The sequence below is a fragment of the Mercenaria mercenaria genome, chromosome 14, assembly GCF_021730395.1.
Source record: "Mercenaria mercenaria strain notata chromosome 14, MADL_Memer_1, whole genome shotgun sequence".
Taxonomy (NCBI): domain Eukaryota; kingdom Metazoa; phylum Mollusca; class Bivalvia; order Venerida; family Veneridae; genus Mercenaria; species Mercenaria mercenaria.
In genome coordinates this window covers 23,531,198-23,545,807 of record NC_069374.1, presented here as the reverse complement: position 1 = coordinate 23,545,807, position 14,610 = coordinate 23,531,198, and the positions used below count along the sequence as shown (strand labels likewise).

General features: G+C 34.0%; 1 protein-coding gene across 5 annotated transcripts in view; it reads left to right on the top strand.

The window, feature by feature from the left end:
- LOC123526557 (protein polyglycylase TTLL10-like) overlaps nucleotides 1-11,838 on the top strand; it is a 38,191-nt gene extending 26,353 nt beyond the window's left edge. For 4 of the 5 annotated variants that reach the window (XM_045305768.2, XM_045305767.2, XM_045305766.2 and 1 more), the window contains exons 8-10: nucleotides 785-901; nucleotides 4,708-4,801; nucleotides 8,892-11,838. In XM_045305768.2, the coding sequence (XP_045161703.2) occupies nucleotides 785-901; nucleotides 4,708-4,801; nucleotides 8,892-9,664 (984 nt within the window). In that variant the 3' untranslated portion in view covers nucleotides 9,665-11,838. Of the gene's footprint in view, nucleotides 1-784; nucleotides 902-3,496; nucleotides 3,591-4,707; nucleotides 4,802-8,891 lie in introns of all 5 variants that reach the window. The other variant, XM_045305765.2, reaches the window with a different exon arrangement.
- Nucleotides 11,839-14,610: the final 2,772 nt, after the last annotated feature.

Here is a 14,610-nt window from a genome sequence, read left to right as displayed (position 1 = left end):
GATAATTACTGCTGCAGTTTTTGGCATCAAACACAGAAAAAAATGTAGACCACGGTCCAAGGTTTTGAAGCCTCGATTAGATACAGAATTAAAGCATTTGATTGGATGTTTCTGAGGTAAAGTTTTTAGTTCACCAATGACAAACCTGCAGTTTGAGACTGGTCTTCATTCTCACCTTTCGTAAATTTGGCCTTAGAAACAACCAGTCCGATGCTGGAAATTTAAGACTGGTCTCTCACATCCAGACAGCTAGTAACCCTAAAAACCAGATGCTTTAGAATACTTGCACATTGCCCCTATTGCCCTTGTGAGTTAATAAATGGAAATAAGGGTATTTAGTAATATTCAAATTCTTTTGTGGTATGATAAAACAGCAATTAGTAAAGAATCTTACTGTCGGAGCGGTGATAACTATTCAAAGGGAGGTAATCAGTATAACTTAATGTAACATTTTATGTAACAGATTTGTTGATACTGAAGTTATAAAAATACTGTTATGGCCATTATGATGTCATATGTACACAAAATTTAATTAATATTAAAAAACTCAGTATTTATGTACATGATTCAGAAATTGTAGTCTTTATAAGGTATGCTAATATGCAAGATGAAAAATTCTAAATCTTAGGTTCACCTTTTATGTAAAGGAATCACAAGAAAAGGTGATCTGTAGCTGCACAACAGTTCAAAGTGGGAGCATGTGCCTGTGAAAAAAGTAATTTCAATGTTGGACTTAAGCCATCCATTCATGTGGAAGAAATGTTTTGTTTTTTTTTGTTTACAGAAACAGATGCAGAAAATTATGATACATTGTTTTAACAGTGTAAAACACAAGTTACAGTCACGCATTGGATATTTTGATTTGTTTGGCCTAGATTTTATGGTCGACACAGATATGAAGGTATGTGAAAACTGTATTTATTTGTACCAGTAGCTTAGTTTCTTTCTCTCGATTTAGCAAAAAAATTAAATGGTTAATAGTGAAGATTAGTCATACAGTTTTGTGATATTTTTACTTCCGCTGTAACATTTCGGAAGTGGTAGCCTTAGAAATGTACCAAAACTAGAATGAATGAAATTATAAAATTCTTTTGACATTTGAGGTCAGATACGTTAGTATTCATGAAATACAAGCAGTTTTATTTCTATTCTTATATTAATCATATATAAACAATAATTAATTGAAAAAAAAACAAGCAAAACTACAAACTAGAACAATGTCTTAAAGTTTAAGGGATATGGATTATATTGTTCACATCATTCTGTCTTATTATGTCATAACGTAAATTTTAGTTTTTTGAAATTTATATTAAGGCCAACAGAAAATACTTCTTCACCGCCATGACCGGAGTCGGGTAGTTTAAAAATAAATATGTGCTATTTAATTTATCCAGTACTATTATTACTTGATGTTGTTTTTGCCTGTATGTGTTTTTGTTGTTTCATTTGTTGTTTCATGAATATGACTATGTTCATCTGGTAACTGGGCCGATTTATGGTAATGAATTATCTTGTGTGAAGTGTAAGTATCGCTAAATACCGGTAGCTGTATACTTTAAATGGCGGAATTTTCACAGTACAACCAATTCGATAAAGTAGCTCTAGTATTGCAAGGTTTTCTTACCTGACTTTCATTCTGTGTGGATTTCTGCCATTCAGTTTATCATAATTTAGCACAACTTTTACCTCACACTAGATGTGTCATTATTGTAAATTAGCATTACTATATACCAGTTGAACATTGATATTTAATTATATGTGGTTGAGATTTCATTCATATAGGAACAAGTTTCTGCTAAAATATTGTCCACTTAATATTGAGTGAGTGGCTTTTTGCATTTAAATATATAGTAGTCGCAACTTGACCGCGATGGTTGACCTTAGGCTGGTTATTCATATCGATGATTTCATTAGTATAAATAAGGGGTGCTTAGGGTGTCCATGTATATTTATATACAGTTAGTTTGTATACAATACACTCCTTTTCAATAATAGGTTGTACCTCATTATGTATTATAATACAAAGGTCAACCATCGGGGTCAAGTTGCATCCACTATACCTGATAAAGAAATGGCAAAATAATATTGGTTTCACTGATATCAAACCCAAATTGAAGTAAAATTCTAATGTTTTGACTTTTAGCAGCTCATTTTCCCATTTCTCCTCAAAACATGTTATGAAAAGCATATATGTACCTACACAAGTATGAAATCTCAACCTCTGTAATATTACAAGTTCTTCTTTTTGTCTTGCAGGTCCTTTTATTTAGTTTCTTAGTAACAATACAATATATTTGGTTCCTATGGCAATGAACAGCTAAAATTACTTAAAATAGATCCATCAAAATTTAAAAAAAAAAATGAGAATTTTTCTTAGATATTATATATAGGCCAGTTTACTTATGCATGGTTGCTATGGCAACAAAATGTTACTTGGCAATAGTCTTATTTTTTAACTATATACATTAATTATATGACTTGTAAATTCTGTTTATCTCATTGGTCAGTAACTGCATGGTTATAATGGAGATACAGAGAAAGTGATACTTATTGCAGAAAGTGATATTCATGTAAACAAACTTGATTGGGAAAAAAGTTCTTCAAAACAAATGCACAAGCAGTACTAAATATAGATATTTTCCAGCAAATGTGTCCTTTCTATTGAAGTTTGTGCATCATCCTGGATGCCCAGCCTTCATTGACTATAAATATGACCTGTTTAGATTTTTCCACAGGAACCTTAGTTACATTACTATTTGCTAGTCAGATATGGTGAACTGCAATTATTTTTTTTTTCAGACTGTGACCATGTGCTACATCAGACAACAACATGTGTGTTAGGTATATGTGAGTTGTCAGATTAAAAAGACTGCCATCTACAACATTTTTTTTAACATCACAGAGTTTTTACAGATTTCATAAATAGAATGTTCTTTCACTAGGAAAATGTTTATCTTTACAAGTAGTTTGATTTTTTTTTAACAAAGTAAACCTGTAAAAGACATTTGGAAAGTTCTTTTAATAAACACTGTTAGAAGATTCTTTTGAAGCACAGCAACAATAGCAGACTCCATTTGATATAAAAGCACAACACCCCTCAGCACCAATGCATTCTATTTTACATCAACAATGAATGGACTCCATGATCCTGAAGGACCATAAAATACTAGTATAACAACATGGAGTCTAGCTAAGTCTTCTACACATGCAATGCAATATTTTTTCTGTCTAGTAATTAAGGTCCTGTACCAGTACTTGTATAACCTACTGGATCGGGTAGAGATATACTAAAACAGCATACAATATAATCACATTGTCACTATGGGTCTGCTACCTTAAAAAATAAAAAGAAAGGCTGAAAAAGTTTATTAAAAGTGAAACATCGGCACACTTTAAAGAAAGTTTGATTAGCATGATGGTACTTTTTGATTTGGCATCTCACACATACTGAAGTGTCTATATCATTCTAATTAATACAGAGTTTTATTTCTTTCAGACCTGGCTTATTGAGATGAATGTGAACCCATCACTTTCCCGAAAAGTTCGCTGTACAAAAGAAATTTTGCCTGGCTTGATTGCGGAGAGCTTATGTACGTTTTTGTGTAGTAGCATTGTGTGAAAGTAGTACAAGTTATTTTGTTAAAACAAAAACAAGTTTGACAAAGATTTCTCACGGGGAAAAAAGTGTATAACAGAAAAATGGTATGCAGGATCCCCGAGACATTTTCTTATAGTCTTAGTCTATTATAGTCAAGGTCATTTTCATCATTTTCTACACAAAAATGTGTAATGATATACAGTCATTGTCAATTTCAACACAAATTAAATGGTGACACTCAGCTTAGAGACAAGGTCATTTTCTACACAAGAATGTGTCATATACACAGTCAAGGTCAGTTTCTACACAAGAATGTGTCATATACACAGACAAGGTCAGTTTCTACACAAGTATGTGTCATATACACAGTCAAGGTCAGTTTCTACACAAGAATGTGTCATATACACAGTTCAAGGTCAGTTTCTACACATAATGTGTCATATACACATCAGGTCAGCTTTCTACACAAGAATGTGTCATATACACAGTCAAGGTCAGTTTCTACACAAGAATGTGTCATATACACAGTCAAGGTCAGTTTCTACACAAGAATGTGTCATATACACAGTCAAGGTCAGTTTCTACACAAGAATGTGTCATATACACAGTCAAGGTCAGTTTCTACACAAGAATATGTCATATACACAGTCAAGGTCAGTTTCTACACAAGTATGTACACATTCTAGCTTCAGTCAAGGTTATTTTCTACACATTGAAGAATATAAAATAATATACAGAGTCAAGGTCACTTTCTATGAAAGTCTGTATGGTAACAAAATAATATTGTTAATGTCATTTAATTTCATATACCATGAGAAATCTTTGGACGCCTTCCTAACCTTGTTAGCACAGAAGAACTAATGTCAAAAGCTTGGAAAAAAGAACCTTTGCATGCTAGGTACAGAATTAGTAAACCATAATAGATACATAAAGTCTTTATGAAATATGGAAATTAATACAGTGTATCTTGTATGTTTTTTTTTCTTTTAAAATAAGAAAAAAAGGGCAGATTATCTTTGCTTTTGACACAAGTTATCTTCAGGAAATATTTAAAAGTTTTCAAATTTTGATAGTTTTATCTTGACGATGAAAGTGGTATATTTTAACAGGTCCATTTAATTGAAGTTAACACGAATCCAGCTCTACATTGTAACTGCGAGGCCCTAAAAGAGGTTATACCGGGGGTTGTCGAGGAGACGCTATGTATGTAAAATACACCACAGATATATAATATATATATATATATATTTTAGATATTTTTGTTTAATTTGTCAGTGTTTAATATAGTGGTAAGAGGCTTAGGGTTCAGTATCATTTTACACTCTCTTCAGTGTTAGTTCATTTTTCACATCATGCTTGCTAGAGTAGTCACATTATTAAAGAATAAACAGATATTCCAATGTAAAAACAACAAGAGCTGTCTCATGACAGGACACTCCACTATTTGAAGGCCTGTCAGTAAAATGGATTTTCTATCTAGAATAGGTACATTTTCCAGAATCAAGTAAGAGTTATGGAACTTGATGCTGTGATTTTGTTCAGTTACACCCAACATCTCTAAAACTTGTATAATGTTTCCATGCGTTAAACTTTAACCTGCATTTTCCAAGTCCAAAAAGGGGTATAACTTTGCCAAAATACTATTCTGAGTTATGGGACATGCACCTTTCACCATTTTTCATTTCAATATTTGCATTGACTTTAGAGAGAGAGAGCAGTTTATATGCAAAAGCTTCAATCCCAGAAAGGGGAATAATTTTGTTAAAATTCATGTCAGAGTTAAGGAACTTGATACCATAAATTGCTGTTACTACCTGAAAGATCAGTGTGAATTCTGATGTAATATTTTTTTTCATAGAAATCAGTTTCACATTTAATACTGTTGCCCTAAAAGGACTAAGTATAACATTCATAGAATCAGCCATAAATTTAGTGTTGTTGCCCTAAAAGGACTCAGTATTGCATGTATAGAAATCAGGTTCACAATAAATACCAAAGCCTTTAAAGGGAATCAGTATTATATTTATAGAAATCAGCTTCACATTAAATACTAAAGCCTTTTTTAAAGTACTCTGTATTGCATTTAGAGTAATCAGCTTCACATTAGATATTGTTGCCCGAAAAGGACTAAGTATTGCATTTATAGAAACCAGCCTCACATTGAATATTGTAACCCTAAAAGGACACTATATTGCATTTATAGAAATCAGCTTCACATTAAATATTGTAGCCCTAAAAGGACACCATATTGCATTTATAGAAATCAGCTTCACATTTAAAATTAGTTGCCCGAAAAGGACTAAGTATTGCATTTATAGAAATCAGCTATACATAGAATATTGTAGCCCTAAAAGGACACCATATTTCATTTATAGAAACCAGCCTCACATTGAATATTGTAACCCTAAAAGGACACCATATTGCATTTATAGAAATCAGCTTCACATTGAATATTGTAGCCCTAAAAGGACACCATATTGCATTTATAGAAATCAGCTTCACATTAAATATTGTAGCCCTAAAAGGACACCATATTGCATTTATAGAAATCAGCTATACATAGAATATTGTAGCCCTAAAAGGACACGATATTTCATTTATAGAAACCAGCCTCACATTGAATATTGTAACCCTAAAAGGACACCATATTGCATTTATAGAAATCAGCTTCACATTGAATATTGTAGCCCTAAAAGGACACCATATTGCATTTATAGAAATCAGCTTCACATTAAATATTGTAGCCCTAAAAGGACACCATATTGCATTTATAGAAAACAGCTTCACATTAGATATAGTTGCCCTAAAAGGACTAAGTATTGCATTTATAGAAATCAGCTATACATAGAATATTGTAGCCCTAAAAGGACACCATATTTCATTTATAGAAACCAGCCTCACATTGAATATTGTAACCCTAAAAGGACACCATATTGCATTTATAGAAATCAGCTTCACATTGAATATTGTAGCCCTAAAAGGACACCATATTGCATTTATAGAAATCAGTGTCACATTGAATATTGTAGCCCTAAAAGGACACCATATTGCATTTATAGAAATCAGCTTCACATTGAATATTGTAGCCCTAAAAGGACACCATATTGCATTTATAGAAATCAGTTTCACATTGAATATTGTAGCCCTAAAAGGACACTATATTGCATTTATAGAAACCAGCCTCACATTGAATATTGTAACCCTAAATGGACACCATATTGCATTTATAGAAATCAGCTTCACATTGAATAGTGTAGCCCTAAAAAGACACTATATTGCATTGATAGATCAGCTTCACGTTGAATATTGTAGCCCTAAAAGGACACCATATTGCATTTATAGAAATCAGCTTCACATTGAATATGCAAAAATATAACTGAACAGGTTGTGGGTGTGCAGTGATTCCATAAAACATTCAGGTTTAGCAGTACATGTATATCAGAATTTTTTGGTAAACGAACACCATCTTGACAAGCAATCTACCTGTCCAATACCTGTTAAACTGTACTGTCCAATACGAGGGGATACTCTCAAAAGTTGTCCCCTTTAAAATGAATCCTGGTAAGATCATAAAGTAACAATTTCAAACAAGAGCTGTCATAATGGTGGACAAATGCCCCCGCACACTTGACCTTTGACCTGGTGACCCCAAAGTCAGTAGGGGTGGTGTACTTAATAAGTACTATCAGCATATGAAGTTTGAAGGTCCTGGGTGAAGTGGTTCGCATGTATTTTGCCTTCATGCAAAAAGTTAACGTTGGCCCCTGTGACCTTGACCTTTGACCTGGTGACCCCAAAGTCAGTACGAGTGGTGTACTCATAAAGTACTATCAGCATGTAAAGTTTGAAGGTCCTGGGTGAAGTGGTTCGCGAGTAAAGTGCCTTCATGCAAAAAGTTAACGTTGGCCCCTGTGACCTTGACCTTTGACCTGGTGACCCCAAAGTCATTAGGGGTGGTGTACTCAATAAGTACTATCAGCATGTGAAGTTTGAAGTCCTGGGTGCAGTGGTTCGCGAGTAAAGTGCCTTCATGCAAAAAGTTAACGTTGGCCCCTGTGACCTTGACCTTTGACCTGGTGACCCCAAAGCCAGTAGGGGTGGTATACTCAATAAGTACTATCAGCACGTGAAGTTTGAAGGTCCTGGGTGCAGTGGTTCGCGAGTAAAGTGCCTTCATGCAAAAAGTTAATGTTGGCCCCTGTGACCTTGACCTTTGACCTGGTGACCCCAAAGTCAGTAGGGGTAGTATACTCAATAAGTACTATCAGCATGTGAAGTTTGAAGATCCTGGGTGCAGTGGTTCGCGAGTAAAGTGCCTTCATGCAAAAAGTTAACGTTGGCCCCTGTGACCTTGACCTTTGACCTGGTGACCCCAAAGTCATTAGGGGTGGTGTACTCAGTAAGTACTATCAGCATGTGAAGTTTGAAGGTCCTGGGTGCAATGGTTCGAGAGTAAATTGCCTTCATGCAAAAAGTTAACGTTGGCCCCTGTGACCTTGACCTTTGACCTGGTGACTCCAAAGTCAGTAGGGGTGGTATACTCAATAAGTACTATCAGCCTGTGAAGTTTGAAGGCCCTGGGTACAGTGGTTCGCGAGTAAAGTGCCTTCATGCAAAAAGTTCATGTGACTAACGAACTAACTAACGAACGAACGGACGGACAGCTGAAAACTAATATGCCTCCCTTCGGGGGCATAAAAACAATGTTAAACCTAGTAATGTGAAATTTAAGCACTGTGACATTATTGCAAATGCATCAAAATGAAGATATGTAACATTTCTTTTAAAATGGTGAGTCCCTTTATCAGTGTTTATGGAGTCCTTTTCTGGAATCCAATGCATGTTTCAGTTAATTGACACCTGTTTTGTAGAATAATATACTGCTTTATATGCTGTTCAATTTTAATGTAAAACAGCTAAAATGGACCTAGTAATTGAACCATTGTAAGGAATCAGGAAAATGTATGTAAAACACAAGCAGTGTTTAAATATAAACAAAGATAATTTGAGAAAACAGTAAATACATTGTGATTTGATATAACCACTTAATGCATCTTTTTTTTTAATTTTGAGTTTTTCTCATTTCTACGAAATACTTGAATGAGCTACTTTGACAAAGATATTTTGAGTTAAGCAATGAGTGACATATCCAGATATCTAGTTACTGAATATCATAAACATTTATGTTTCTTGTAAATTTCTGGTTCATGTAAATCTTCTTTTATGATATTATAAGTATATGATATAATATTTATGTAGCATATATAGTTCTAAAAAATTATGTTTATTTCAGATGTGGCTATTGAATGTTTTGAGAAAAGCAAGAAGAACCAGCCTTTAATGCCACTGCAGAGTTTGAAAAATTTCACAATATTGTATTGTGGTACACGTCCAAACACCATCATTCCCCGCCAGAGTCGGAGTGTGTCACCAGTCAAAGAAAATAACACTGCCGAAAAACAAAAACCTGCCTCTCTGGGCTCCCTAAGGCGTGCATCTTCTCCAACACGTCAGGGTCAGCGCTCATTGACTCAAAGTACACCCCTCTATGCAGCAAGTCAGAGACGAAATTCAGAGAAAAATGACTCTTTATCAAATTCTGCCACTTCTAATAAAGAAAGTGCAGCCAATTCACAGACCCTATCATCTGCATCATCAAAAAGTGGAAAGTCCAGTTCAAGTACAAAAACTTCTGCAAAATCTAACCCACAAAATGAAAAAGATACAGGAGAAAGTACTGGGGCAAATAATGTAGAACGCGGTAATGGTGAAACTGAACTAGACACTAAGGAAAGTGAAGAAAAAGAACCTACAAAGACTGAGTCTAAAAAAGAAAAAGTTGGGACTGTAGTGGTGGATACTTTGTCTAAAACTACTGACAGTTTGAATGAGGCAACATCGGCCCTTGGTCGTCTGTCTCTTTCATTAAACCAAGGTGGACTTACAGATTCTTTGCTAGAAGAAGTCAGATTAAAAATGACACATGCAGAAAATTTAAATAGTGCCACCAAGCCGAATTCAGCTCGATCTACAAGAGAACGAGAAAATTTAGAGCGTGGAAACTGATTGTTATTTAGAATCTAAATCAAGTATTCTTTGTATAATCTTTTGCTGTTTTAGTCAGAGAGGTCATTTCGCCATGTCAGATTAATAACATTGTTTCTGTATCATCAAGTTCAAATAATTTCAGTACTATTTCTTTGTAGCTCTACTGAGCACAAAGTGCTCAAGATGAGCTATTGTGATTGTTCTGTTTCTGTCATCATGCATCCTGCAAAGTGTGTTGTAAAATTTCAGAAATGTACTTCATGTAATGCTTAAAGATAAAGAAAAAACCAACTAACGTTGGAAGATTAGTTTAGTGTCGAAGGTTTGTCAGTATAAACCATGGCAAACATCAAGTCTGGTCATCTTGGATCTAAATTGGGTCACTTTACTAAAATTTGGAAAAAACTTTGTAAACATTCCAATGCTGTATTTTGTATCTGATATTCATGAAACCTTGTAAGAAAATTTGTTTCTATAAAATACAGATCGAATTCGAAACTCGATCATCTAGGAATAAAAGCTAGTTCAGGTCATAGAAAAACTTTGTTAACATTCCAGAAGCCATATTTTCTACCTGATACGATTCATAAAAATGGCCAAAAATTAACCGACAATATTTTCAAAGGACTGCGGTGAGATTTAACTATCTTCCTGCAGGTGGGTGGAGAGTATGCTTGAAAGAGTTAAGCCAATGTAGAAATGTTAGGTTTTCAGACCTGTAAGGCAATTTTTTTGTTCAAGGATTTCTTCTTTTGTCTAGTTTGCTATTTAATATTTTGAAAACACAATTGATGGATTATAATGCTGTAATAAGTTCGTAGGATCTGTCAGCTTTGTCATACTATAGCTTAATTTACTTTCTGTGAAATCATTAATATTTGGGGATGGGGAGAGGTGCTTATTTTCATGGATTTCGTGATTGCATCAATCTACAAATATCAACAAATTCATATTCTAGACGAAAACCATGAAATATTTATGTCAACGAAAATTAAAATGATTTCACAGTAGACTATAGTCACTGTTGTTTAAGTATCATTTTCATTGGCATGTTCAGTTTTTTTTGTCGTAATTTATGGTGAATTCATGAGAGATGTTGCAATTTCACGTGTACGCATACGTGCAGTACTTTCCTATACATTACAGTAAACGTCCGCTATGATTTTATTAAATAATAGATGCCTTCACGTATTTTATCATCTGATTTACCATGCTTCGAATTCGGGTAAGCAGGAATTGGCGCACTAACCCAAATGGCTAAATATTATCAAGCATCAGAATGATTATTGTAAATCAGACAATAAAGCACAAGAAGGCATTGTTTATTTTCATTCTAAAATGCTAATTAAAGCATGATGATAAGAATTATACTGAAATTCATTCATCCTTAAAGTAATGAATCTGGCACCTAATTGACGTCATAATGGTCTCTTACTGGTCCACACGTCTACCATTGTTAATCAAGGAACACGCAACTTCTTTGTTTAACTGATAAACAAAATCAAACAGAGCTTGCTTTACAGGGTCAGTGAGAATAGCTTGCAATGACATCAGACTCTTATTGTTATATATAAGAATTTACTACACTTATACATCGAGGGCTGAGCACGACGCTATTGTAACTGTATATGAAAAGAGAACTAGGTACAATAGTTTCGCACTCAGCCCTCGAAATATAGATACAACCAGGAAGGTCTAATACGTATCAGTTGTTCCAGATACAACATGTCACAGTAAACTATGATGGTATTACATCTATATAATAATGCCTGTGTAATTTACTGTCTTGTGTCAAGTTGTGGTTGAGTTGCTCCTTTCTGCTGTGTGAATCTAAGAGAATCTTTTAAAGAACGCCTTTGTAATAGCGAAACGCCTTTAAACTTTTTTTTTTTAAAAATTTACACCTTGAACTGTTACAGCTGGTATTTGAAATTTGAAATTTACATCAAACAAGCAAACATTAAATAAGATAGTGTCAGGATTATAAATGAATCATAACTACATTCATTGGTCGATTCATGCTATTATTCACCCCCATGTATACTGTATTGCCCAGCATCTCAAGCTGTGTCACAAGTTTAATTGCTTTATATGGTCATAATTCATCAGACAGTAACGCAGGTATTAAAAAAGTTAGTATTAAGCATTCAACCATATGCTAATGAATGTAACAAGTAGTTTAGCAAACATGTAATTCTTACACTATGCATCTGTTAACTACCTTGCTATATTGTAAGGACACTACTTCCTCGACATTTGAAAGATCATATACCGGCGAAAATCAAGTAAGTACAAATACGCAGTATATATATTGTACTGAAAGTATTTAAGTAAATTTTAACAATCTTGCCAAAAGAAATTTATACAAGAAAAGATTTGAAATAATGCCAGTTACTTCACTCTACTGCATTTAAGCAACTGGCATAACAATCATATCCCCTTCTGTATCTGGACTATGTCACACCAATCCTGAGACAACACGCAGATTGATAGGAGTAGCCAGAAGAATGTAGTGTCCCAATACCAAACCCTACAGTGTTGTTTGTAGAATGTGTAAAAAGGATAAAAGCAATAACTAAAATGTGTCACAGGGTGTGCGTGCCCCACTGATATTTTTGTCACAAATAAGGAGCAATAATTCATTTTTTGCAGTCTTAAGTGGGTATAGCTTCAATAAACACTTTATATAAAGGGTCATTCATTATTCTATGTCATATACTTTTGAGCTATGAGTATCACAAACGAAAAATACACTATTTTGGCTAAATTAAAGGCTGTAACTCTTTACTTAGCGCTAAAATCTCAAGAAGAATGCCAAGTGTGCAAGGTTACAATATGATAAAGACTCATGTAAGGTTTCATGAATTTACATCAATACTTTTTAGCTAGGTACGTCATTATGTGAAAATGTGCATTCTTGACTATTTTAGGGATCGTATCTCTAGAAAGAGGAAGCGGAGCCAGACGAAAACTAGAATGTGCGCAAGTTCATACCATGATAATGACTCATGCAAGGTTTCATTAATTTATACCAGATACTTTTTGAGTAAGGCGCGTCACAAACTTTTTTCTGACGGACGGACGCACGCATGGACAAGACAAATATATATACCCCTCCACTGGGTAGTGGGGGCACAAAAAGAATACTGAGGATTAAGCACGCTGCTGGATATTGACATGGGGCATATCTGAGGAAACTAGAGCTAGGAAACAAACATTTCATGTGTGAAGTTTCTGAATTGAAAAGATTAAAACATACTTAGATGCTAAGTCTTGCGTAGGAGATACCAATTTCTACGTAGGAGATAGTGTCCTACGTAGTAGGAGATAGCATGTCTACATATGCAATATATACCTACGTAGTAGATACTTAGTCTAACGTAAGAGATACTAAGTCCTACTTAGGAGAACCTATGTTCTACATAGGAGATTGTTAGTCGTAAGTAAGACAAATTTTATTCTCTCTGCTGGCACCAGGACGCTGCCATAGTGCAGAGTTCAAGTCTTAAAATAAGCAATAAATGTAACAAACACAATCAGTTTAGTTTAAACAACTTTTTTCCCAAACAAATGTTTAACATTTTTTTCATCATATGTATAATTCTATAAAAATTATTTTTCTTGCACGTTGGACTGGCGTTTCCAGTGATTTTACCTATGCGGGAACAATTGTCTTATTTTGCAAGCACCGATTGTACATAATGCAAAAGGTCTCGCAGTTAAGTGGGTATTTGTTTGAAGTTTAGACATTCATGCAGAAATATCTTTTGGTCAATTTTAATAAAAATGATTTGATACTTTTTCAGTTATGCATTGCTTTGTATAATTAATTTCAAAGAAATGGCAAGTATTGTAATAATATGATGGGTGATGGTAAAAGTATAGCGATAGATTAACTACATTTACAATGTAGCAAAATATATAATCATGTTACTACAGTTCCAATCTATCATGCATTTTTCTGAGTACATTGTTTTTAAGCCTATATTCAAAGGTACCTAATGCTGAACATTTCTCTTCTATCAATCAATTACTCGTAACTGGAAGCTGCTTTAGTATTCATGAGGTAATAAGTGAATTGGTTTATGCTTCAAAGGTTTCCGATTGGTTGTATGCCACGGCATATGCAAGTTATATACATACAAGGAAATTCATTGATGCAAGCATCAAAGACGCCGCCAAGTGTTGTGTTTGAAGTACGTTTATTGCAATATGAGAAATCACCTAATCATTACTTTATTAGTCTGACCGGCTACAAATTATCAACATATGCACATGAAACAATATATGTTATAAACTGTTTAAAACATGAAGAATAAACATGATAGAAAAGTATTACCATGCAATACAAATCCTCTGCTTGCAATGACATTGACATTTCGAGTAGGTGGTCCCTTTACATACAAAATTAAAGTTATTATTTCACTAAGGCCAGCACCTGTGAAATCTTATATGCAGAAGCGTGTGTATGAAGTTTCACAGAAATGCACTTTGTTGGAAAATGAGGTTATGTTAAAAGATAATTATTTCAAAGTTGTGGTTCACAGAAACCATTATTTTTATTATCATGTAATGTAATGAGTGTCTTCTATTCATTGATGAAGTTTCATAGACCTTAGTCATCTACATTATAGATTTCAGAATCCAGATTATACGCAGCATTTTACTGTTTCCGTTGCCAAAACAACCAAAAATTTTGTCCAAGAAAATAATGATGTAACATGAGTAATCTCTATATTGCCCCTATTCACAAGGCATGAATCTTTCTTGTATACTTTTGGAATATCATAGAATTCATTTTTTTTTCGGACGAACGATTAACTTGAAGTCCTCGTTGAACCGTAAATAAGACAAAAGGTTAAAAATAAGTTAACAGTGGCACTTCCTTCGTTCATTTCAACATATATATGCTTATTGATTCCTTTATTTAATTTGTTAATATGTTTTACAATGAATTTTATGCA